The sequence below is a fragment of the Sus scrofa genome, chromosome 11 (assembly GCF_000003025.6).
Source record: "Sus scrofa isolate TJ Tabasco breed Duroc chromosome 11, Sscrofa11.1, whole genome shotgun sequence".
Taxonomy (NCBI): domain Eukaryota; kingdom Metazoa; phylum Chordata; class Mammalia; order Artiodactyla; family Suidae; genus Sus; species Sus scrofa.
The window spans coordinates 46,117,388-46,145,170 of record NC_010453.5 but is presented as its reverse complement, the minus strand read 5'-3'; the positions used below and the strand labels follow the sequence as shown (position 1 = coordinate 46,145,170).

Genomic DNA, 27,783 nt, shown 5'->3' with positions numbered 1-27,783 from the left:
CACCACTGTTCACACTGTGAGTCATTTTCCTGATGGTGAATTTTTTTTTTTTTTTTTTTTTTTTTTTTGGTCTTTTTAGGGCCACACTTGTGGCACTTGGAAGTTCCCAGGCTAGAGGTCGAATCAGAGCTGTAGCCGTTCGCCTACGCCACAGCCATAGCAACGCCAGATCTGAGCCCCTTCTGCAACCTACACCACAGCTCATGTCAACACTGGATCCTTAATCCACTGAGTGAAGCCAGGGATCGAATCTGCGTCCTCATGGATGCTAGTCAGGTTTGTTTCCCTCAGCCACAACAGGAACCCCTGACGGTGAATCTTGAAATCAGTTTAGTAGCTTAAAATTTCTTTAAAATTTTAAAGAAGTTAAATAGAAAAGATTTGACTTAAAAATATATGAAAGTATCACCCAAATATGTGTTAAATTTTGAAACTTTTATTTAGTAACCTATTTACATTCATGCAAATGCAGTACTGTGTATGTCTCTGTGTGCTTGTACTGAGTCATGTTGAAATATGTATTTCTTTCTTTGGTAAGATTTTTATTTTTTCTATTATAGTTGATTTACAATGTTCTGTCAGTTTCTGCTGTCAGTCACACATACATATACACCTTCTTTTTCTCACATTGTCTTCCCATCATATTCCAACACAGGTGACTAGATACAGTTCCCTGTGCTATACAGCAGATCTCATTGCTTATCCAATCCAATTGCAATACTTTACATCTATGAAATATGTATTTCTTACTGTGGTTCCTGTCCAGAAAATTTGAATGAGACCACATAGAATTCTCTCACCTTTAATTCCAGATATTCCCTTTGATCATTGGCTAATTGTTTCTTTCTTTCTCTGTCTTTCTCCATCTCCCATTCAACAATCCTTCTTTTTTTTTTTTTTTTGTTTGTATTTTGTCCTTTTTAGGGCTGCACCCACGGCATATAGAGGTTCCCAGGCTAGGGTTTGAATCGGAGCTGTAGCCACCGGCCTACGCCAGAGCCACAGCAACCCCAGATCTGAGCTGCGTCTGTGACCTACACCGCAGCTCACCACAATGCGGATCCGTAAGCCACTGAGCAAGGCCCAGTGCGGGATCCTTAACCCACTGAGCAACCCTCAACCTCATGCTTCCTAGTCAGATTCATTTCCACTGCGCCATGAAGGGAACTCCCCAACAACCCTTCAATTCCAGCTTCTGTTCTCTGCCCTCTCACTCTCCTATCTTCCCTCCCTTCCTGTCTTGTTTCTTCTCCCAGGTGTCCTTCTCTCTATCTCCCTCTACCCCTCACCGTTCTACCTTTTCTTGAGTCTTGTTTCTTCTTTCTCTTCTGTATCAAACCAAATCACCTATCCCAGAAGTGATGTGTTAGTGGAACCAAGTAACCTATATTGAAAATGACAACCTCCGTACTGCCATCTAGTGGTGAAATTTCAAAATAATGTGAACTTCGGGAGTTGGAGGAACTCTATAAACAGTTTATTCTATTGTTATAACTGTTCTTACGGTTATTTTTTTCTGTGATTGCTCTCAGATTTTCCCAGCTAGTTTAGGGTTGCCATGGAGTACAGTGAATATTCCCTTTTAAAGTAAAACTTGAGCATGAATTTGAATCCTGACTTTGAAACCCTACTTTGTTTTTGAAGCTCTAGAATATGAAATATTAAAAGAAAAAACAAAACTATACTTAACCTGGGACAGAAAGAAAAAGCATCACTTCTACTCATTGGTTCCACTTTCCATTGTGCCCATTTGAACGTGACTTCTGTTTAGTAGAAGTAAAATGCTGCTCTCTGGTCTGGGCTTAGGTTTGTTTTTACTATGGATTATGTTTATTGGATAAATGGAAGCATATATGTGCCCACTTGTGAACTGTTACGTTTTATTGAATGTCATAGAGAAGAAATAAAAATTAAGAGTTAGGTCCTGGGACCTATGCGACAATATGAGAATTTGGTGAAACTAGGAATAGCCCTTGGAAAATTCAGCAGGGAACTAACAGCCTTCTCACTAGCTAGAGACTTCAGAAGAATTCAGTAAAAACAGAGTAGAATCAGAAAGATATTTCCATGGTATATGAAATTCTCAGTTTCTTTTGAAATCCCTAGTGAGACTTGGGTGACCTACAGTGAAAATAAATCCCTCTGTTGACAAAAACTGTATGTAATATAAACATATATAGTATGGCATATATTATATAATGTAGCTATACACATAGAATGCAGCAGATATTATAAAAGACAGCATTTATTATCATAAATCCTCACTGCTAGGTTAAAATAGGCTGACATCTCCCCAGTCCATATAGGCGTCATTAGCTACTCTTTCCTCAGCACCTTGCCTTGTGCCTCACACTAAGAAAGCCTCAGCGAATACACGGAATGAAGGGGGGAATGAACAAATGAATCCATTAATGCAGGTGCAGTGTTGTGTACGAGATGCTCAGAGTGCCGTGGCCAGTGCTGGTCTCTTGTACCCTAACCATAAAAGGGACCTTCCCTCGTGTGGTGAAGTAGAAGCAGCAACAGAAAATGAGAACCAGCAGGGCTCCCCTCCCATCCTTACGGCCTGGCTCCTTCCACCCCTCCCCCACAGTCTGGTGCCTCTCCACGAAATAGGTGTCACTTCCCAGCCCCCATGTCCATGGCTTTTCATAATGACAGCCCTCCCTTGATCCATATAGTTTCCTCTTCCTGGATGGCCTTGTCTTTCTCTAGCAAAAGGCCCAGTTCAAATAGCCTTCTTTTCTAGAAAGGCACATACCGAATTATAAGGCAATTTATGCCATATATGTACATATATACACAGATATGCACACATCTACCATGTATTCTCTTGCTCGATATATTATCTATACTCATATATAATATGTAAATAATATATTAATATATCACAATATATAATATATAAATAAAATTATATATAAATATGTTAAATTATATTGATTAATTTAATTTTGAGATGAGATTATATATTAAATAAAATTAATATATAATATATAAATAATACATTTGTATATTATAACACATAATGTATAAATAAATGTATATTTTAACAATATCTATATCATTGCCGTACTGCCTTGTCCAGTGTCTGACATACACTAAACAAGATGTGTCTGCAAGGGGAATTCCCTTTGTGGCTCAGTGGTTAACAAAGCCGACTAGGATCCATGAGGATTCGGGTTCAGTCCCTGGCCTCTCTCACTGGGTTGAGCTTCGGTGTAGCTGTAGCTCTGATTTGACCCCTAGCCTGGGAACTTCCATATGCTGCAGGGGCGGCCCTGAAAAGCCAAAAAAAAAAAAAAAAAAAAAAAGTGTTTGCAAAATGAATGAATATCAGTCCACAAGCTCTTACTCTTTTATGTCCATGGGCCTTCTGTACTTCCCTGGTGTTTTTGAGTGTATTGTTTCTGCTATTTCCCATGTTTGTTTTATTTCATAGTACTGAATACTGAAGAATAATATTTGGTGGTACATTATAGATGCTTGATATAATTTAGGTTTTAATAGCTTCTGGAGTTGAACCCCGGTGGGTGAGAAATATTCTTAGGGCTTCGAGCAGTCTTAATGAAAAGATACTGTCGTATGAAAATTACAGCCAGTTCTTATTTATTCTTTTACTCTCAGGTAAAATATTTTACCTGTGAAACAAGGATAAATAATGGCTTTGATTGGATCCAGGCAATTAATAGAGTCTGTGAGGTTTCTTCTATAACAGTAATGCCAATTTCATTTCCCAGTCAGGGTGAAACAAATTACACCTCCTATCCCACTGCAGTTAACTGTGTCAGCATCACAGTACCATAAAATCTCAATAAAATCTGAAAACTGTGGAGTATGGATAATCCCACTATAAATTGTAATAAAAATTACCCCTCCAGACTCTATATTCTCTCCATTAAGTTCATAGACACTGTCTCTTTGTACATAAAGTTTTATGAAATAAATCGACCAGTTCTCCTGTCCTTACCAGATAGCAAGCTGTTTTGATTTAAAAGCTGATAACGGTCCAATCAGTTTGGGGTATTTGCAGTGCATTTTAAAAACATAAATTTCATCTAACAAACCTTAAGTAGCAGGAAAATGCTATTTTTATTTGCACTGCGCCGTGAATATCTCTTCGTGAGAAAGAATAAATGACATTTTTACCGTGGTGGGCCCCGTTTTGGCAGCCATAAAACAAAGATTTCATTTCCTTCCACCAACCTCTGCTCTTAAAGGTATTTTAAGCAAACCCAAGCACACATCTAAAACGACTTTGCCTGAATTGTTTCAAAGTCTCTGCCTTCAGAAGGAATTGTCAATTTCGTAATTGCATTTTTGTCTGATCTGGGCTAAAACCAAGGGCTCCCTAAACATCTCTGGTGTGGCCTTTGTCAGGAGTGGATGCTTTAAATCAGTCCTCTGTAAACACAGAGCCCTCTAAAACAGAGGAAACCTTCCAGAGACCTAGGTTGTAAATCCCCAAAGAAATGAATTAGACTCTGGAGGAAGTGGTAGGTTATAATGAAGGTAGAGGAGGTAGCATCTGAGGCGAAAGTTAAAGAAGCCTATAAGGCTTTGCTACCCAGAGAACATAGAAGTGATCCAGACACGGAAAAGAGGGAACAGTGAGGGCAGAGATTGAAGCGTACATCGAGAATGAAGAAGAGTGTGGCTTCGCTGAATCACAGGCTATAAGGCAGTCACACACCCGGCATAAGATATAAAACATGGGTTGCATACGTGATAGATGCTATCTATGACTTACTTAGTAGAGGACAGGAGCCGAGACTCTTCTCTGCAACAGAAAGCCTTTTAACTCTCAGATTCGACATACTTCTTACCTTCTTTGGGACTGTGACTTTCCTGCTGTGCAGAGAGGGGAAGTAGTGTAGGAAATGGCTAAAGAAAAACAGAGGAGAGGGCTCTTCCTCAATTTTTATTTTTATAACTCGAGTGCCCCAAAGTGCTGTCTCAATAGATTTTTTTTATGTATTCCCAATAGCCGCAAAAATTGTGTAGCATTTCACTTTCTGTAGTTTTCCCTTAAAAGAGATCTACTGATGCTGGGTTACCAATCTACAGAGGCTCAAGCCCCCCTGAGAGTCTCATCTGCCAACCCCTTGATCTGTAGGAAACTCCCTTTATCTGGAGGGTCACTAAGGGCAAAAGAGTGGCAGCTAACAAAGAAGGTGTCCAAATTCTTATTAAAATAGGAACTTGAAAAATCACAGCAGGGTCTTTTGGGATTTGGAGTAAATAGGCTTACGCAGCTCTTTAGTCCTTGGAGATAGTATTTTATTACAACGTAATAATTGCTTTAGAAATAATGACCATTAGTAATGAAGGAGAGGCTAAATTATGGTCAGTCTATGTGAAGTAGGCGGCAGAGTATGTGATCAATCTTATAAATATATTTATTAAAAATCATTTAAATAATTAACCTTTATTGAATGCTTATATGTTCTTTGTGCTTTAAATATATCACCTTTAAGTCTTACACTGTAAGCAGTGGGCAGGTATTATTGCCTGTCTGCTACAGATAAGAAAACTGAGACTCTTTTAATTTCCTCTATTCCTTTATCCCTTAATAAGCCACAGCGTATTAGTGGTAGGGCCTTGAATGAAACAGAATCGAAACTCTTTCTTCCTTCCTCCCTTCCTTCCTTCTTTCCTTCTTTTTTGCTTTTTAGGGCCACACCCACAGCACATGGAGGTTCCCAGGCTAAGGGTCCAACTGGAGCTGTAGCTGCCGGCCCACACCACAGCCACAGCAACGTGGCATGCAAGCCACGTCTGTGACCTAACCACAGCTCACGGCAACACCGGATCCCCAACCCACTAAGGGAGGCTGGGGATCAAACCTGCATCCTCAGGGATACCAGCTGGATACATTTCCACTGCACCACAACAGGAACTCATATATATATATATATATATATATATATATATATATATATATTTTTTTTTTTTTTTTTTTTTTTTTTTTTTTTGGTGTGCCTGCGGCTTGTGGAAGTCCCCAGGCATGGGATCAAACCAGAGCCACATCAGTGACAACACCAAGTCCCTAACTGCTAGGCCACCAGGGAATTCCCCAAACTGAAACTTTTTAATACTTTTGCCATATTTGGATGCTTAAAGAGGTATGCCTTAGTTATCTAGAGAGTTTGTCAATATTAAATAGCTCAATTTCATATTTCCTCAAGTTAGATACACTGTATTTTTTTTTTTTTTTGTCTTGTCTTTTGTTGTTGTTGTTATTGCTGCTATTTCTTGGGCCGCTCCCGCGGCATATGGAGGTTCCCAGGCTAGGGGTTGAATCGGAACTGTAGCCACCAGCCTACGCCAGAGCCACAGCAACTCGGGATCCGAGCCGTGTCTGCAACCTACACCACAGCTCACGGCAACGCCGGATCGTCAACCCACTGAGCAAGGGCAGGGACCGAACCCGCAACCTCATGGTTCCTAGTTGGATTCGTTAACCACTGTGCCACGACGGGAACTCCGATACACTGTATTTTTAAATCATTATTTATTTATTTATTTATTTATTTATTTTGTCTTCTTAGTGCTGCACGCACAGCATATGGAGGTTCCCAGGCTAGGGGTCGAATCAAGGAGCTGTAGCCACTGGCCTGCGCCACCGCCACAGCAACTCGAGATCCGAGCCGCATTTGTGACCTACACCACAGCTCACAGCAACGCCAGCTCCTTAACGCACTGAGTGAGGCCAAGGATCAAACCTGCAACCTCCTGGTTCCTAGTCGGATTAGTTTCCACTGCGCTAGGACGGGAACGCCTTAAATCATTTTAATTTTGTCAAGGTTTAAAATGTTTGGTATATGTATATATAAAATCAAGTGTATATATGTGAATTGCACGAGGTAATTCCCTGTTGCTAAATATTGGCATTGTGGTACCATATTATGCATTTCCATTTTCTCCAGCATCTTGCATCATTAAAAACCACAGCCTCGAGCTGTAGGTTACCATTTACTAGGTGTAGGGAAATTTTGTCAAAGTGTGGTTCACTGAGTTTCAGAGATCGACATCTGTGTCATTTTTCGACATATCTGGTCCCTGCCTGGAGCTCTCTTGAGCGGGGAATGGTCAGACAGGCATGTGCGACCCACACGTGCCTGTTCTGTCTTGGCTTGTTCTGGTAGCGGTTATTTTCTGAAAAACGCAAGGGGAAGCCACAAAGTAAAAATACAGCCAGTGTTTATTGTTACCATTATAATTATATTTATTTTTCTTAGATTAATGAGTTCAATAAAATTCTGAGCCCTCGCCAATAGCTAATAATCATTACAGCACTACAGTTTTAGAATTATCCTAGCTTATATAGCAGATGTTCAGAGACGCTTTTTTCAGAAATGGAAAATAAATTCCATAAAATGTGTGTTTAGTTGCAGAGAATAGCTTCATAGGAAGATCTGATGTGTAAGTAAGATTTTCCAGGTTCTTTTTGTCAGTTTCTCTTCAGAGCGTCATATGTTTTTCTGTGTTTCTGTAGTTCTCTCACTATTTTCTTTTTTATCAAAGAGTAAAATATCTTAATAACTTCATAGTAAGATCTGATATGTAAGTAAGATTTTCCAGGTTTTTTTTTTTTTTTGTCCGTTTCTCTTCAGAGTGTCATGTTTCTCTATGTTTCTGTAGTTCTCTCACTATTTTCTTTTTTATCACAGAGTAAAATATCTTGCATGCGCTCCAAAATTGATTGCTATCATGATACATGATAGCAAGTATTTTCCAGCATGTTCTCAAAGTCATGGTTATCTTAGAACATAACCCATTTCTCAACTACGAAGTGAGCACTAACTGGTGAGTCCCAGCTGTGTGGTGTCACTGTGCCCATTGATAAGATCTACAGTGATCAGGGTACTATAATCTCCAGTTTCGTGTTTTTGTTTTTGTTTTTTTGTCTTTTTAGGGCCGAATCCATGGCATATGGAGGTTATCAGGCTAGGGGTCCAATTGGAGCTACAGCTGCCTGCCTGCATCACAGCCACAGCAACACTAGATCTGAGCCACATCTGCGACCTACACCACAGCTCACGGCAATGCTGGATCCTTAACCCACTGAGCGAGGCCAGGGATCGAACCCGCAAGCTTGTGGTTCCTAGTCGGGTTCGTTTCCGCTGTGCCATGATGGGAACTCCCAGTTATTTGTTTTATTATCTCATTATCCACCTCGCAAGTAGGATACCTTCTTAACAGGCCCCTTGCTTTCCTTCCTTGGCCAGTTGTCATCATTTTTTAGGTTGGTCACTGTAATACGCCTCTCACAAAGTAAACCCCCTTTCAACTATAACTAGTTTTCACTCGATAATTTTGCATAATCTAAGTGGAAGGTTATGACTTTTTAAATTTACAGGTCTAAATAAGCCACTGAGTGGTTTATTAAGCTATAGCTGTCTTTCAGTTTTGTGTTCTGTTACTTTTAGTTATGATAAACACTGAGAATCAAACTATCCTTCATCAACAGGAATAAGCCATCACAGACTCAGACTTCGCTTGTTAATACTATTCCAAAACCTCATTCCAGAGATGAAATAAGGAATAGCAGCTGTGCTTTTACTGTTCTGCCAGTGGGTAGTTTACTTAGCCTTCGTGTTTGTAAGGGACAGGATGCAGTGACCTTCTCATGTCTGGGCATATTAGAATACGCTCAGAGAAGAATGTGGCGCTTTTCCTTATTTCTGCCCGTATATATAAACATAAATACACGAGACATAACATATATATATATATGCAATATTCAGTGGAAATTTCATATATATATGAATATATATATTCATTTTTTAAAATGGTAACATCTAGTGGTATAAAGTAAGTGGTGTAATGGTAGAATATTATATTATATACTTTATAAACTAAATGAAATTAGTTGCCATGTGATTTAAACTTCTTGGATTTTATTCCCTATGGTGTACCATTGAAATGGGAAAAAGAAAGTCTTCATGTCTTTATTAGTAAACAAATATGTGTGGAAGGACCTGAGACCTTTTTTGGCAATGTTGAGAAAGTTCAATGGAAAAATATATGAACTAAAAGATCGTATTGAGAATTGTACCCGGAAAACAAACCAAAGTCAAAAAATTGACAAAAGCATGAAAGAAGCAACAAGGGCATAAATAGAATTGTTTCAACATTTATCTAAAAGGACTTCTATAATATAGGAGTAGATAAATTATGATATTCAGAGCAGCAATATTCAGTGGAAATTTTGGAAAATTAAGGGACATCGTGTATCTTAAAAGACAGATAAATCAGTAAAAATAAGTTCACATCTAGAAACATAGCCAGGAAATTGTCAAAGATGAGTCCTAAAGAAAATCGCAGAAGGTTTTCTACAAATGAGTTAAAGAATGCCAGAGCCCGTCAGCACAGCAAATGCCAGAAAATAACGCAGTAGTCTCTTCAAAGGACCGAGTGAGGGTACCTAAAATTCTGTCCTCAACAAAAGTAAATTCAGCTGACAGTAAATTAAAAAAAAAAAAAAAAAAAAAGAATTCAGGAGTTCCCGTCGTGGCGCAGTGGTTAACGAATCCGACTAGGAACCATTAGGTTGCGGGTTCGGTCCCTGCCCTTGCTCAGTGGGTTAAGGATCTGGCGTTGCCATGAGCTGTGGTGTAGGTTGCAGACGCAGCTCGGATCCCGCGTTGTTGTGGCTCTGGAGCCTGGGAACCTCCATATGCCTCGGGAGCGGCCCAAAGAAATAGCAAAAAAAAAAAAAAAAAAATTCAGACATATATTGACTAAGAGATTACCATCCACACAGATTTGCGAAAAGAATGAAAAGATAGGTTTTTGAAGAAGAAAAATAACCTGAAAGGGAAAATAAGTTTAGAACTGGTTTTAAAAATACAGTTGACGGTCTACATAAAGGGATGGATTTTAATTAGGTCTTGACACGAAAATATGAACCACAATTTTGGGACTGTAATGAAAAAGAACATGGGGAAAGTGAGAATGTTTCCTGGGCGGTTGTGGACTGCTGAGTCCTTCTTGTGTTTGGGAGAATAGATGTGTGGAATGACTTTAGACCTGAGAAGACTTTTAAATGAAGAGAGAATATAAATAAATCTCAGATGCAGTATTAAGGGAAAATAAATTGTAGAATATGATATTATTACCTACAGGTTTTAAAGGGTAAAACTGCATTGGTTGTTGTCATTGAGACATATGGAGTTACAGCATTAAAACTTAACAACATTAAAACAAAATGGGAAAATACAAAGAGTCAACTCTGTGATATTTTACTCGTTTGAATGATTTGAAAGAAAAACTGTGAATGTTAAATTTTTTTTTCATCTTTTGGGAGAATAAATAGGTAATCATTATCTATGTGTGCGATGTTTTTCATAAATTGAAAGGACATAAAAGAAAAGCTGTAAATAATTTAACTCCGCTTTATAACCAAGTGTATGAAAGCAAATATTGGGTCAGATGATAGTTGGTGCTTCACGTTTTATCTTTACGTCAGAGACGGTTGGATGCGAGAGACAGTGGGAGAAAACGATTTTCAGGATTTGGAGTGGTTCAAGGAGAAGAAGGCATAACGATATGAAGAGTTTCTTTGGTCCCTGGTACCTTATTTAATTGGTTGTATAAATGTATGAATGGGGTGGACACATCGGGAGGAGGTCTGTTTTTAGCATATGACCTTGCATGGATTATGAAGAGCTGTCCAGGCTGCTTAGATCTCTGCTTGGCTTCAGGGACAGTGGATGCTTAGTGCTGAGATGACTTGGCAACTTTGGTTAAGGAAATCAGGGTAGATGATATTCAGAATGCATACTGTTAGAGCAGTTATAAATTTAAGAAATTATCCAAATGTATATGTCACTGTTCTTTTTTTTTTTTTTTTTTTTTTTTTTTTTTTTTTTTTTTTGGTCTTTTTGCCTTTTCCAGGGCCATTCCCTCGGCATATGGAGGTTCCCAGGCTAGGGGTCCAGTCGGAGCTATAGCTGCCAACCTACACCACAGCTCATGGCAACGCCGGATCCTTAACCCACTGAACAAGGCCAGGGATTGAACGTGCAACCTCATGGTTCCTAGTCAGATTCGTTAACCACTGCGCCACGATGGGAACTCCTATATGTCACTGTTCTTTACCAATAAAAAAAATTATCTGGGAGTTCCCGTTGTGGTGCAGCAGAAACAGGTGCTAGGATCCATGAGGATTCGGGTCCAATGCCTGGCCTCACTCAGTGGATCAAGGATCCAGCGTTGCCATCAGCTGTGGTGTAGGTTGCAGACATGGCTTAGATCCTGCGTTGCTGTGGCTGCGGTGTAGGCCTGCAGCTGTAGCTCTGATTCAACCCCTAGCCTGCGAACTTCCATATGCTGAGAGTGCAGCCCTAAAAAGAAAAAAATGATCTATTTTTCGTTATCGCTATAGTCAAAGAAAACAATCCCAAACGTTTGTGTTTAACACGTAAGCATTCCTACCGCCAGCGCTATGCAATCTAGCAGACACTTGCCTAGGAAAGTCCAGAACTACCGCTGTTATTTTCTCAAAGGACCAAGATGGGTTTTCTTGGTCAAGAAATTTAGTGTAAACTCAGTCAAAAGGTAAGAAAGCAAAAAAGACACGTGCATGCCTTCTATGCCGTCTCTCAGTATATCCTATATTGTATTAGTCTCAAAAGTACTGCTTTCACCTGGCCTGTCTCTAGGCAGAATTATGACTTTGACCTTTTTCTTGGTGTCATTTCTGAGAGAGTGCCACCTGCCTGTCTGGGCTCCCTCCCTAACATGTTCAAGTTTTGATCCCTGGCCTCCCTGAGTGGGTTGGGGCTCTGGCGTTGCTGTGAGCTACAGACACAGTTGGGATCCTGCATTTGCTGTGGCTGTGGTATAGGCCAGCAGCTGTGGCTCCGATTTGACCCCTAGCCTGGGAACCTTCATATGCTGCGGGTGTGGCCCTAAAAAGCAAATACATACATACATATAAAAAATAAATCCCCAAGGGAATTCCTGTTATGGCTTAATGGTGACAAACCTGACTGTTATCCATGAGGATTCAGATTTGATCCCTGTCTCACTCCGTGGATTAAGGAACTGACGTTGCCATGAGCTTTGGTGTAGGTCGTAGGTGCAGCTCAGATCCTGCATTGCTGTGGCTGGGGTGTAGGTCCGTAACTCCAGCTCTGATTAGACCGCTAGCCTGGGAACTTCCATATGCCATGGGTTTAGCCCTAAAAAGCAGATAAATAAATCTCCAAAACAGAAGGCATGCTTCTTATGGATTGGCTGGGGACCAATTGAATTGTCCTTTCTCATAAAAGAATACCAAACATTCTATATATTAACATTGAATTTATATGGAAAACACCTTTAATCCAGTTTTACAAAGCAATATTTTTCTTTGAAGTTTGCATAAAATGACGTTGCTAGCAAACACAACCTTCAGCCTAGATTGAAGCAGAGAAAAATAATGTATCATATTTGCTTTTGAACCCAAAGGTATTCACAGGTCGTATTTGAATAGTTATTCATCCCAGCTTAGAATGAGCCCAAGCAATGCCCTGCAAAGAGAAGAGTCAGCACCAACTTTTGCCCTCATGAAGAAAAATTACAGTCCGTGATTTCTTTTTTCTTTTTAGGGCTGTATCCACAGCATATGGAGGTTCCCAGGCTAGGGCTGCAATTGGAGCTGCAGCTGCTGGCCTACACCACAGCCACAGAATTGTGGGATTCTTAACCAACTGAGCGAGGCCAGGGATCAAACCCCTTCCTTATGGATCCTAATCGGGTTCATTAACCGTTGATGGGAATTCCTCCGTGATTTTTTTTTTTTTTTTTCTGGCCGTGTCCACGGCATATGGACGTTCCCAGGCAGGGATTGAATCTGAGCTGCAGCTATTGCAAATCTGGATCCTTAACCCACCATGCCACAGCGGGAACTCCTCCATCCCATGATTTTAACATAGTAGACTCTGGCTTTGACAGATATGATATCCAAGATTTCAGCTTTTCACAAGTGTCCCTAGAAGTCTGTTATGTAGTATCTATATTTTGCCATGTTACAAGTTAAAGGTTTTCTAACAAGTCACATGAACACAGAGGTCCCATGAATGGGTGTGAGCCTCCCACCTGCAGACTCACCTCATTTGTGCTGTTGGTGTTCTCTGCCTGCGGCCCACTTGATAATGTTAGAGAGTGGTTGGAGGGAGAGGCCTGTGTGCGGTATGTGTGTAAGTTGTGAGTCAAGTGAGAAAGAAAGCTTTAATAATTTTTTTTAAAATGTGCTGTGAAGGTGTGTACAGCAATATATAACCCTGGATGGAGATGTGTTACAGGAGTTGGGGACAAGTGTGCTCATTCCTGAAGCCAGGGGCAGAGGGAGTTTTAAGAAGAGGGTAGACGAGTTCCTGCTGTGGCACAGTGGGATCAGCAGCATCCTGGGAGCGCTGGGACAGTGTCAATCCCTGGTCCGGCACACTGGGTTAAGGATCGGGCAGCATTGCTGCAGCATGGTGTTGGTAGCAACTGGGGCTCAGATCTGATCCCTGGCCCAGGAACCCCATGTACCAAAAGAGAAAAAAAGAAAGAGAAAAAAGAAGAAGAGGGTGGAAGTGAAAATGAAGAGTTAACCAATAGTCTTGAAAGCTGAAGAGAGGTCCAATGGCACGCGTTAGTAATTGACAGATTTGAGGATTTTTTTTTTTTTTTTTTTTGTCTTTTTGCTATTTCTTTGGGCCACTCCCGCGGCATATGGAGGTTCCCAGGCTAGGGGTCGAATCGGAGCTGTAGCTGCTGGCCTACACCAAGGCCACAGCAACGAGGGATCCGAGCCGCGTCTGCGACCTACACCACAGCTCACGGCAACGCCAGATCGTTAACCCACTGAACAAGGGCAGGGACCGAACCTGCAACCTCATGGTTCCCAGTCGGATTCGTTAACCACTGCACCACGACGGGAACTCCAGATTTGAGGATTTTTAATGGTCTTGGAACAGATCTTCAAGAATTCCAAAGATCTGCTGTAGATCTAAGAGAATGAGTTCAATCACTGTTCCGGGTTACGACCTACCTTTAACCTGGCAGGTTTAAGTGTATTTTAAAATGAGGCACGGGGAGCAAAACTATTTGAAGATGGTTAAGGGTGGCAGCAACATTGATTCTAGACGTGCCATGGTGGTTTTACATGTCAACTTTATTACTTTGAAACTAGCAAAGAACCTTTCTTTAAAAAGTCATTTGCATGCCGACTAAGTACACACAGTTTAGCTGATATAGAAATACTACTCTTAAGTCCAAGGTAGACTTTCTGCCTCTTCTTAAGTATTTCTTGTATCTAAGCCCCTTACGCTTAAGTCGAGGATCAGATGATTCAGTATTACTTAGACTCATTGTAGCAGATCTCGATCTGTTTCTCAAAAGATTCACTTCTCCCTAGTTGATGAACCAGAGAACACAGAGCAGAAAGACCAACTAAGTGAAATAAGAAAAGGGAATTAAAAGGCCATGGATTAACGCTTGAAATCATTATCCTTGTGCCTTTCAGATAAAAATGGGTTTGCCGATCTCATTTATCCACCATATGTACTCACCACATATTCACTTTATGATTATTTTAAATCAGCTCTGCCTAAAGTGGATTCAGTTTTGAATAAATCAATTGGAGCTGGTGAGCTTGTCTTTTGAGCAGTTGTAATGAATTGACAGAACGAAGGGTAGTGGGCACAGTGATGTCTCAGAGGATTCCTAGAGTTCAGGGCTCTTGGCCAACTCGGGAGAGTTACATCAGGTTAATGTGAGCACAGTGTAAAATCCCACTTATTAATGGAAAATGTCGTGAACTCTTTTTAATCACAAAAGCCTTTTGTGCTCTCAGGCGTACTTCCAGGGAACATAAGACAATTGTAAATCTCTCTTCATTTTCTTTGTATAACTAAGAAAAGCAGTTTGAGTCAGGATTCTTGAAAAAAATGAAAACCCTAGTTGCTGTTGTGATAAGCTCAATAAACATTCATTTTTAAGCTGAATTTCAAATGATTGAATTCCTTCATTGCCGTTTCCAAACAGTAACTCATATTACAGAAATGATAGGTGTGTTGATACATTTACAGTATTTTCATGAAAGGAAAGGAAATCCCATTCAATATAATTTCGCTTAAAAGGTGACCAAAAAGGGTGAATATTTTCATTCTCATGTGATCCTATGACCTGTACAAACCAAAAAAATATGTGTATAATTATCTAAGACTTTACAGAGTAATAGAAATTTCATGATTGTGACTGTCCCTTGACAAACATAAATCTTAGAGTGTAAGCCAGGCTGTAAGTTTTAAAATAAAATGTGAAATAGAAATGTGTATCATTCTGGGACAGACTCTTTTGCCAACTGGAAACCACGGTAATCCTTTTCAATAGATGTCTGCAATTATTACCATCATCTTCATCAGTAAATACTACTTTTTACTGTGGACAAGGGAATACAGTCAATACAGTGTCTCCTTTTAAGGAGTAGACAGAAGAAGGAGAGATGTAAAGTAAGTATAGGTTTAACTATAATTCAAAATGCAGGAGTGCCATAAGGATAACAGATACGCAGTATCAGTGTGTTTTGAGAACAAAAACATAACTTTATTTTTTTTTCTCTCTCAAAAATTAGTGGTTGTTAAATTTATTTCCTTACAATTGGAATAATTATATGGCACTTTCTCTTCAGTTACGGCCACTAACATCTCTTGACCTTTTACTGTTTTCATTTTTTAAATGATTTTTATTTTGGCCATTATAGTTGGTTGACAGCGTTCCATCAGTTTTCTGCTGTACAGCGAAGTGACCCAGTCACACATACATACACTTATATATACATTTCTTTTTCTCACGTTATCCTCCCTCAAGCTCCATCACAAGTGACTTAGATATAGTACCCAGGGCTATATGAGTATTCTTTTAAAAGGAGAGTTTACATTTTGTTAGAAAGTAAAGGGAAAGTTCATGAAGAAAGTTTCCTTCTGCAGGAAGAGTGTAGAATTGTGTTGACTGAAGTGGAAGTAGAAGGGGAAAGCCATGTGTAGCTGGATTAAGGAGCTTTGGAGATAAAACTCCTAAGAGTTCCACATGAAAAATGAAACTGTGACACAGTTGGGGAGGGCTGCTGAGCCTTATTTGTTTTGGTGTTGGGGAAAATTCAAGACTTTCAAATAAGGAATGGTTTGAGGAAACCATTCATTTCATTACTAGAGAAATACTAGGTAAGACAAACGTACCTAGTTGGACTTTGAGGAAGTTTATTGAGAAGCAGTATGAAGAGAAAGGAAGTGGCCCCAGATAAACTGTGGGATAAAAGCCATAGAAATGAGCAGCCCATTGAATGGTGGGGACACATGAAATGAGAGCTCTGAACGTGGGTGGCCAGGAGAATGATGGATCTGTCCATTGAGACTTCGAGGAAGAATAGGACTGAAGTTTGAAATGACTTTTGGCCATTCCGGTGGAGGAGGATGTTGGATATATGAATATAAATAAACCAAGGGTTTGGGGCAGAGGTGAAGGCTGGGAACATGGATTTGGTGTTCATCTCCTCTGAGACAGTATCAAAATTATAGAAATTGTGGAATCACTGAGAAGCTCACCAATGAAGAGAGGCAGGGAAAAAAAAAAACCAGCAAAAAAATGGAGTTCCCATCATGGCTCAGTGGTTAACAAACCTAACTAGCATCCAAGAGGACTCGGGTTCGATCCCTGGCCTCACTCAGTGGGTTAAGGATCTGGTGTTGCCATGAGCTGTGGTGTAGGTCGCAGACACGGCTCAGATCCCGAGTTGCTATGGTTCTGGTATAGGCCAGCGGCCACAGCTCCAATTAGACCCCTAGCCTGGGAACCTCCATATGCCACTGGTGTGGCCCTAAAAGACAAAAAAAAAAAGAAATAAGAGGGTAGGTAGAGGAAGGAATCTGAAGGGGAAACTAACAATTGGGTTTATGCAGAAAGAGGACATGAAGAAGGTAAGAGGCAGAGACACCCAAGAGAATTAAACAGTCTGCAGCAGAGTCAGCAAAGGCTTTTTCTAAAAGGCCAGGTGGTATTCTATGGTGAGCCATATGGCTTCTGTGCCAACTACTCAGCTCTGCCATGGTAGCCCCAAAGCAGCCAGAGACAGAATCAGGACTGGGGTGGAATAAAACTTTATTTACAAAAGCAGATGGCAAGGCCCACAGGCCTTTGTGTGCCCATCCCTGAAATCAAGGGGAGTGTGGAGGAGTACAGATTTAAGAAGAGGCCAGAGTGGGAGTTCCCATTGTGGTACAGCAGAATCGAATCTGACTAGGAACCATGAGGTTGCAGGTTCAATCCCTGGCCTCACTCAGGGGGTTAAGGTTCCAGTATTGCCCTGAGCTGTGGTGTAGGTTGCAGATGTGGCTTGGATCCAGCGTTGCTGTGGCTGTGGTGTAGGCCAGCAGCGACAGCTCTGTTTAGACCCCTAGCCTAGGAACCTCCGTATGCTGTGGGTGCGGCTCTAAAAATAAGACAAAAATAAAAGAAAAAGAAAAAAAGAAAAGAGGCCAGAGTGATGATAAAGAGAGCTAACAGTCTTGAAAGCTGCCCAGAGGTCCAAGGTCCAATGGCATTGTCAGTAAGAAAGGGACCTTGCCCTAGGGAATTAAAAGAACATTATGAGGTTATTTCTTAATCGAATGGGAACAGAAGCCATTACACTGTCAAGTGTGCAAATAGGAATGGGGAAAAAAATGAATAAAATGCATATTTTATCTACAGGATACCAGTACCCCAGGATTTATTTACATAATGGATTGAATTTTTAAATCTTCTATGGGGGGGTTATATAGAGAAGCCCAGTTGCTAGGTAGAGGCATACAGTCTATTAGCAGCAACAAAAGTAAAGAGAGTAAAAGACAGCATAGTGGAGACATCAGTAAGTAGAAGGGGACCCAGAGGAGCCGGTTCTGATCTTGCAGTTCACCATCCTTTGAGTCAAGCTTTATCCACTCAGAAATGGTTCTCATCGTCTTTCTGGAGATGCTAGGAAAATCAAGTGTATATTTGAGGAATTGGTATTCTGAGACCATCCGAGGTCAGAATATCAGTTGTACAAAGACTTTATGAAGAGTGTGCTTCCAAGCCCTTCAAGTAATAAAGTCCTAAGTTTTAAGTAGGTGACCAAAGAGAGAAACACTGGTGTGGTTTGTAGGAACTATTAGTATTAACACAGCTGATGACTTTCGTGCATATATCTCTATCTAGATCTCCCCCTGTGTACCTATAGCCAGGGTGGTCCTTATCAAATGATATAATTCAGGTCATGTCATTCTTTTGCTTAAACCATTCCAATGGCTTCCTCTCCCACCCAGAACAAAGCTCAAAATCTAAGAGTTCCCATTGTGGCTCAGCGGTAATGAACCCAATAGCATCCATGGGGAAGTGGGTTCGATCCCTGGCCCTGCTCAGTGGGTTAGGGATCCAGTGTTGCTGTGAGCTGTAGTGTAGGTCACAGACACAGCTTAGATCTGGTGTTGCTGTGGCTATGGCAAAGGCTGGCAGCTTCCTCTCTGATTCAGCCCCTAGCCTGGGAACTTGAACTTCCATATGCCATGGGTATGGCCCTAAAAAAAAAAAATATAGATAGATAGATAGATAGATAGATAGATAGAGATATAGATTTGACCCCTGGCGTGGGAACTCCATATGCTGTGGGTGCAACCCTAAAAAGACACACACACACACACACACACACCACCTTCCATTGGCCATCCTGCACCCCCTCCTCTGTCTGGCCTCATGCACTTTGTGCTCTGTTTCTCAGCTCCAGCTGTAAACTCTTTGCAGATCCTCAGTCATTTAAAACTCGCTCCCACCTCAGAGATTTGTACCTGTTGTTTGCTCTGCCTGGGCTGCTCCACCCCCAGGAATCCCAAAATAAACCACAACCTCCCTCAACTCCTCCAGGTCCTAGATCAGATGTCATCTTCTCCTGAGACCCCCTGGCCACCCTCTAAAACTGTCCCTTGCCTCAGTGGCCCCTAGCTTCCCTTCCCTGCTTTATTTTCTGACAGAGGATGTGGTTTTGCATTTGTTTGTTTTTATTATCTGTTGCCCCTCATTGTGAAAGCAGGAATATTTATCTACCTATTCTCTGCTTTCTTTCCAACACTTTGAAGAGAGCCTAGAGCCTCTGAGGTCCCCACTACGTATGTGTTGACTGAATACAGATCTTCCTTAACTTACGATGGGGTGACATCTCAACAAACCCACCAAAAGTCGAAGCTCTCTTAAGTCGAAAACAGACCTTACCTATTGAACATCAGAGCTTAGCCTTGCCTCCCTGAAATGTGCTCAGAGAACTTCCATGAGTCTGCTGTTGGGAAGAACCATCTAACACAAAGCCTCCTTTATAATAAAGGGTTGAATATCTCATGTAATTTATGGAATACAGTTCTGAAAGTACAAAGATGGTTGTAAATATGTCAGTTGTTAACAGTTGTGATTGGGTGTCTGCTAGGAGCTGGGGCTCACTGCCCTGTTCAGCATCATGAGAGAGTGTGGTAGGGCCTATCACTAGCCCAGAAAAGAGCAAAAGTCAAAATTTTAAGTACAGTTTCTTTCTTTTTGGTCTTTAGGGCTGCACCTGCAGCATATGGAAGTTCCCAAGCTAGGGGTTGAATCAGAGATACAGCTGCTGGCCTACACCACAGATACTGCAACTCAGGATCTGAGCCATGTCTGTGACCTACACCACAGCTCATGGCAACCCTGGATCCTTAACCCACTGAGTGAGGCCAGGGATCAAACCCGCATCCTCGTGGATACTAATCAGGCTCATTTTCACTGAACCACAGTGGGAATTCTGAGTACAGTTTCTCATGAATGTGTATCACTTTCATTCTGTTGCTAAGTTAAAAAAATCTTAGGTCAAACCATTTTAAGCCTGAGAAAGTTTGTATTAAGAGAAGTAGCGGTTTTATGTATTATCCAACATGTGTTCTGTAGAGGTATTTTCAGTTTGGGTCCATTTAAAAAGAAACCTCCTCATTTGAAAAAGTCCAAGAGAAAATGGGGGATTTGCGAATAGAATTGTATAAGGGATGGGAGTTCCCATCATGGCGCAGTGGTTAACGAATCTGACTAGGAACCATGAGGTTGCGGGTTCGATCCCTGGCCTTGCTCAGTGGGTTAACAATCCGGCGTTGCCACGAGCTGTGGTGTAGGTTGCAGACATGGCTCGGATCCTGCGATGCTATGGCTCTGGTATAGGCTGGTGGCTGCAGCTCTGATTGGATCCCTAGCCTGGGAACCTCCATGTGCCGCGGGAGCGGCCCCAGAAAAGGCAAAAAGACAAAAAGAAAAAAAAAAAAAAAAAAAAAAAAGAATTGTATAAGGGATGGTTGAAGTCAGCTTACTGTCAGAATCAAACAGAATGATGATTGGCTGCTAAGTGCCAGGCAGGGTACTAAATGCTTTGCACGTATGATTTCATTGACTCCTCACAGCATCAATGGCAGGGAAAGAAACTGTGGGTTCGTGGTGGGAAATCAGTTGCTTGAGGTCAGATGGCTGCAAGTGACAAGTGGCAAGGCCAAAAGTCACACCCATGTTCTCTGAAGCCAGATCCGAGTTTTCTAAAAACAGTGCCTTTCTTGAGTGGTTCTTACGTAGAAGGCACTGCAGGAGGACGCGTCTACTCAGTGATGCTGGGAATTCTTCCCCCCATGCATTCATTTTCCATTTCCACACCTCCCGCCTCATTTTCCCATTGCCCTTATTTCTAGTACAAAACAGTGACCCTCCTGGAAACCAGGGTTTCTCTAACTGGGACACGCTTCAGCCTTGGCAGGGTGAGCAATGAGGGCAGCTGTAGGCAGTAGGCAGCCTGACAGTGGCCGACAGGGAACGAGAGAGGCTGGAAGCACTGCAGCCTCTGCCCATCCCCCTGCCTCACACCCCTTCCATCTGCATGCCTCCCTTTCCCCTCCAGCCCTGGCATAGCGGGTGGGTAAGGGGATCGGATAATTCCTTCTGATTCAGAAACGTGAGTCTGTGAGTGTCCATGTATATTCAAAGTGTATTGTCTTGTACACGTTAAATGTGGTGACTTATGGAAAAACTTCCTCTAAGAATAGCTGAATGGGGAGTTCCCCTTGTGATGCAGCAGAAATGAATTGGACTAGTATCCATGAGGATGCAAGTTCCATCCCTGGCCTCCCTCAGTGGGTTAAGGATGCGGGGTTGCAGTGAGCTGTGGTGTAGGTCGCAGACGCAGCTCGGATCCTGGTGTAGGCTGGCAGCTGTAGCTCCCATTCAGCCGCTAGCCTGGGAACTTCCATATGCCACATATGCAGCCCTAAAAAGAAAAAAAAAAAAAGAATAGCTAAATGGGCCATTTCATTCTCAGAAAGTTGGAAGAGCAAGAAGCGCAGTTAGGCTTAGATGGGGGAGGTGAGAATGGACACCGATGCCATTCCATCTGTCATTCCACTCTTAGGCGAGGGGAAGGGCGAAGTTGAAATGTCTCATGAGTTCTTTAAAAAAGCAAATAGAGGAACCAAAGCTTTGAGTAGCCATGCACCTGAAGGTCTGCCCGTATGAGGCTCCCATGAACTATGAACTTGGGTAAAAAAGCTTTGTTCACCAGAGCAGTAATGCCAACGACTGGCCCCTTCCCATAAAAGCCCACTTGAGGCACAGTCAAGGATCAGTGAAGACGCTTCTAAAGACAAAACAGCTGTCGATATGTTTTATGTATTTGGGATTAAGGAGTAAATAATGCAAAGTAATACGTGGCATTTCTTCTCCTTTATTGTCTGAGTAGCCCACTTAAATTCATGCCACTTGAGGTCAGGTTCCCTCTTGGGAGGAGGATAGAAAGGATTGTGATGGACTGACTATAATTGCAATAGAAGTCTGTCCATGTCATTGCCAGGAACTCGCTGGAAGGAACTGGGAGAGCAGCAGACTACATTGATTTGGTATTGCTGCGTAACAAATGTAGTAGATTAAGATCGCAACTATTAGGAGTTCCCATTGTGGCCCAGAAGAAACAAACTCAACTAGTATCCATGAGGACGAGGGTTTGATCCCTGGCCTCGCTGAGTGGCTTGGGGATCCTGAGTTGCTGTGGCTGTGGCGTAGGCCAGCAGCCAATTCAATCCCTAGCCTGGGAACTTTCATACGCCTCAGGTGGGGCCCTAAAAAGCAGGAAAAAAAAAAAAAAATGACAACGATTTTTTTTTGTTTGCAGTGCTGTGAGTCATAAATTTGGAATGGGTTTAGCTGGGCAAGTTCTCATGCTAGTCACTCCTATGAATGCGGTCATCTGCTGGCCAGAAGGTATCCGGTCAGTCTACAATGACTTCAGGTCATCTAGCCAAGTCCAGCGTCACTCTGGGAAGGAGCCACACGAGAGCATGGAACAGGGAGACAAGATTTATGGAGGTGATATTTACAGGAACAGTTGACCATAGGCGGTGTTTGAGAGAATACATTGGATCATTTTCAGATGTTGGGGTTCTGCAGTTAAGGCCCCAGATTTTGCAACCTAGCGTGAAGCTCACACAGTCTTCCCAGTCTCTCTAACCTCAGAATGACACTTCCACCAGCAGTGCACTGGAGTACCCACAACTGCCTGATCCCTTTTTCACGTAGGAGGAACCAAGTCTCAAATATAAATTCTTTCCAGGTGCTTACAGATCACCTGCGGCTTAGTTTTATTTAATTTTTTTTTTTTTGGTCTTTTTTTTAGGGCCACACCCATAGCATATGGAAGTTCCCAAGCTAGGGATTGAATCCGAGCTGAAGCTGCCAGCCTACACCACAGCCACAGCAATGCCAGATCCGAGCCTCCACTGCTGCCTGCACCACAGCTCACGGCAACATCAGATCCTTAACACAATGAGCGAGGCCAGGGATCGAACCCTCATCGTCCCATGAAGAAGGGAACTTCATCGTGGAACACATAACTAATTGTGTTCATTACCACTGAGCCATGACGGGAACTCTACCTGCTGCTTTCCCTCTGAGGGAAGTAGGGATGTTTGGGGTTCTGGTGCCCAGGGAGTTTTTCCATTTTCTCTGCCCCGGGCACCTTGGAGAATTGGTGTTCCCTAAATTTAGAGCTGTGAAGCGCAAAGACTAATGGAGGTTAACTAGGGTAGATGTCCTTACCACACATTTAATAAAAATAGAGTAGAATTATGCAAGTATGTAGATAAGCTAATCATCTGACCTAATCAGCAATGCAGATTTTTAAAAGCCTTTCTAATTACTTCCTCGACTTGGCTGAAGGTATGGGTAAAAAGAGTTTCTCAGCATGATGGCAGCAGATGTATTTCATAATATTTATTGAAAATATTGGAAAGAAATCCTCAATTATAATGTTCCTAAAAAGTACATCAGAAAAGATATCATATTTAACATATTTTAAACTTTCATTAAGATATAAACATAACATAATTCGGATGATCAACTCTCACATCAGTTTTAGGGAATCTTTCAGACAGCTAGACTTTAACTTGCAGAGCCAAATTGCTCATAGATTAACTACTGTCTCTCTCTTCCCTTTTTATTTTTGTCTTTTTAGGGTCGCACCTACAGCGTATGGAGGTTCCCAGGCTACGGGTCAAATTGGAGCCGTAGCCACCGGCCTACACCACAGCCACAGGAATGTCAGATCCGAGCCACCTCTGCAACCTGCACCACAGCTCACGGCAGCGCTGGATCCTTAACCCACTGAGCAAGGCCAGGGATCGAACCTGTATTCTCATGGATGCCATTCAGATTCGTTTCTGCTGAGCCATGATGGGAACTCCTGCCTCTCTCTTCCTTGAGTTCTATTATTTATCTATGAGAGCTCTAGTTGTCTTGGTCAAAATGAGGCCACCAGAATGTTCTCTTTACTTGGGCTGTTTGTTCATTTGGTATCTCGGCAAGGGCATCTTAGTGCAATGATGTTTTAAGAACTTTCAGTGTTACATCATTGATGTTTTCAGGTGTATATGTACCACCACACAATGCGTGATGTGGAAGCCTAGGTAGGTCTGATCCTCATTTTCATAGTTGAATGTGACCAGTTGTGAACAACTGGTAAATGAATCCTTTTATACCAGGATTGCCCCAGAGGAAACTTTGTGTGAATTCCTGGTCAAAATGCCTGTATCATCTTTGTATCCTGGGCTCCCTGAGTGTAGATTGTTCATCTTTACCTTCCATTCTGTGAGCTGCTCAGTGTCTTTCCAGGACATTCATGTAATAGAAGTTAGTCTGACGCAGTTTCGGTTGCCTATAGCCTAAATAAATCCTAAAGGATTTGATGCCTTCAGTGCCCTTGGAATGACTGACTGCTTAAGTAGCTCTCTGCTATTGAAGGGTTGTGGACCTGGTTACTTTTCCTCTGCCAAAGGTGTCTCCAGCATCCTTCTCCTAAGGAATCGTCACGATCAGATGGGAGCAGTCTTTGTTCCCACCAAATGGTACAGAGACAACATTCAAGAACTCTTAATGAGCATCACTGCATCATTCCTGGTATTTGAGAAAGTGAATGCTGAATCAGTGGGAGCCGTGAGTGCTGAGGCACGTGACAGTGTCTTGTGCTATTTGAAGATGGAACCGAAAAGTACAGATAATCCATCGTGTGATTTCGTTTCTTTCCTGGTGACTTTGAAACGAGAACATAGTTAATTGCAATAGAAAGCCATCAGATCGAACACCTTTATATCCAGACGCTTAAACCTCTGGGTCATTTTCTCAGCCTGCTATTGACACTTGTTGAGGGGCCCCGACTCTCCTGTATATTGTAGGATGCCTAGCAGCATCCTTGGCTTCTGCCTGCGAGATGCTGTAGCAAGTCCCTCCCCTCAAGTTATAGCAAATCAGTGTGTCTGTAGACATTGTCAAAGGTGCCTTGAGTAGGCAGATTTGTTATTAGCAAAGGGCCACTGCTTTAGGTTAGTTTCATTATTTTCTCTTTCCTTTAACCAACATTGGTGAAGCATTTCCATTATGCAAAGCATACTTGATATGTTTATACTTACAGGCAGCATGTATGTTAAGTACATGAGCACACTAGGTTCAACAGATTTAAGTTGCAAATTTAGTTAGAAATATGTCCAGACTCTCAAGGTATGATTTTGTTTTGTTTAGGATTTTTTTTTTTTTTTTTTGCTTTTTAGAGCCGCACCTGTGATATATGGAGAGTTCCAGGCTGCAGGTCGCATCAGAGCTGTAGCCGCTGGCCTATACCAGAGCCACAGCAACGCAGAATTCGAGCTGTGTCTGCAACCTACACCACAGCTCATGGCAACACCGGAACCTTAACCCACTGAGCGAGGCCAAGGATCAAACCTGCAACCTCATGGTTCCTAGTTGGGTTCGTTTCTGCTGCGCCACAACGGCAACGCCTGGTTTTTCTATTCATAATGTAAATGTTAGGTCGAATCATAACAAATCGTCTTTTGTGCGTTAAAAAAATACCAGCGTTTCCCTGTGGCTCTACCTAAGGTACAATGAACAGTAACAAAACAAACAAACAAAAAAGACTGGAGAAAAATGTGAAATTGTAAGTGGACCCAAATGTCACTGAAACCATGATTTTAAGTGCATTATGCTTTTCTTTGCAACTAGTGGTGGTTTTAGAAATCTTTTGTAGGCAGCTTTGAAGAGCAGAAATCTGGTTGGAGCTGGCCGGGAGTTGAAGTCATGTATTTTAGCAATGCCATTATGTAGCTAGTGCTATACTTTGAATTGAGAAGGTGTGCATCTTGGCTTGAGGTGTGTGGGCTGATGGAAGTCCTAGGTGGTGGTGGCTGAAGCTGTTCCTGAGGAGAAGAAAGTGGAAGTGAAGTCTATTTGTTGAAAAGTATGCATGAATGTATTAAATGTTGATGTAATCCTCTCATTTGAAAGAATCCCATGGTCCTGATGCCCGGAGGTCAGGACCCCAGGCTGTTTCTGGCTTTAGCAAGTTTGGGGCGGGAGGAGATGCTTATCTGAAATGCCTTTTTGGAAAATGAGATTAGGATAGAGATGAAGGGTGCTTTCTTTTTTTTTTATTACTCAATGAATTTATTACATTTATAGTTGTACAATGATCATCACAATCCAGTTTTATAGTCTTTCCATCCCACATCCCCAGCGCATCCCCCCCACCCCCCACACTGTCTCCTTTGGAAATCATAAGTTTTTCAAAGTCTGCGAGTCAGTATCTGTTCTGCAAAGAAGTTCATTCTGTCCTTTTTTCAGATGTCACATGTAAGTGATAGCATTTGATGTTGGTGTCTCGTTATCAGACTGACTTCACTTAGTGTGGTCATTTCTAAGTCCATCCATGTTGCTAAAAATGCTGTTACTTTTAATGGCTGAGTAGTATTCCATTGTGTATATGTACCACATCTTCTTGATCCGCTCCTCTGTCGATGGACATTTAGGTTGTTTCCATGTCTTGGCTATTGCAGATAGTGCTGCAATGAACATTGGAGGACATGTGTTTTCTCGAGTTGTGGTTTTCTCTGGATAGATGCCCAGGAGTGAGATTGCTGGATCAGAAGCACTTTCTAGCACATATAAACACGTTAAAAATGCTGCTACTTCTGTCATTTTCCTGCACTCAGATCTCCACTTAGAGCAGTAATGAACTGCAAGACAGTCATTCACTCGAGTATGAAAAATACGTAAACCTTTATGTGAGCCTTGTAAACCTTGCTCTTCTTTCAGCTTCTGATGAGAGCTATAAGCAAAGAAACCCTCCTCTCCCTCCGGCTCTCCACCTTTCAGGGAAAGTGCTGATGTGCAGTGAAGTGGCCAGAACTCTGGCAGCAGAAGCAAGAAGAAGCCAGAGGGTGAATCAGTAACTCATGAGCGACTTAATCAGCTTCTGACCACTCAGAAGCACGTAATCTGGTGGATGGGATGATTTCTGTTCTGTAATGATCCCCTGAAACTGCCGAGAGCTCTGTGGAGCTTTTGTACATCAGGTGAACCAGGGAAAAGCATCAGTGCGTGCTCAGCCCATAAAATCCGTCGCTTTCGCTAATTCCTGGGATTTCTAGAGAATTCCATGTGTGTGATATACACAGAAGAGACAGTCCATGCTTGATGTTGGTCCAGGACAAGGGTAATTTTCTGCACACTAATTTTAATTCGTTATATATGCCTTTTTTTCCCAGCACAAATGGACCCCCGAGGCCTATCTCCCAGACAAAGTAAAAGTGACAGTGATGATGATGACCTGCCAAATGTGACCTTAGATAGCGTTAATGAAACTGGATCTACGGCCCTTTCCATAGCCAGAGCAGTACAAGAGTAAGTATCACATTCTCAGGATGCAATAAGAATTGCCAAGGTGTTCAATGGATAATGGAAACAACACCATCTCCTGTTCCCCAGACATGTCATTCTAGCTCTGAGTGGGCACACGTGTCAGCAGCCTCTTTCCACTCAGCCTTGTGTTCTTTGGGAGGAGATGAGAGGAAACGTGGAGTATTTTCCGAAGCTGAATATTGGTGTTTTGAATAGAGATGAGACTTCTTCCTTAATACGTTCTGCCCCTTCTCCTTAACTCTGAAAAAATATGTATTGTTCTTTTTCAATGTCACTCTCCAGTGATCACATCATGCTCATTATTTGTATAGAGGAGTCAAGAGCAATAAAATATGACAAACATTATTATCTTGGGTTGGTAGGAAAGTACTAAATCGCTTTTTTGAAATTTTATGTTTGGAAGGTAACATGTCACTCCTTTGAAAAATTCAAATCCTATGCAATTGGATCTTTTCGCCTTTAACTATAACACAGGTTTAGATTTTAGCTCTTGTTTATTAAAAAAAA

General features: G+C 41.8%; 1 protein-coding gene across 16 annotated transcripts in view; it reads left to right on the top strand.

Moving 5' to 3' along the window:
• Window positions 1-27,783, top strand: part of KLF12 (Kruppel like factor 12) — a 674,377-nt gene that overhangs the window by 510,302 nt on the left and 136,292 nt on the right. For all 16 annotated transcript variants that reach the window (XM_021065127.1, XM_021065113.1, XM_021065116.1 and 13 more), the window contains 1 exon segment: window positions 27,123-27,258. In XM_021065127.1, coding sequence (XP_020920786.1) covers window positions 27,123-27,258 — 136 coding nt within the window.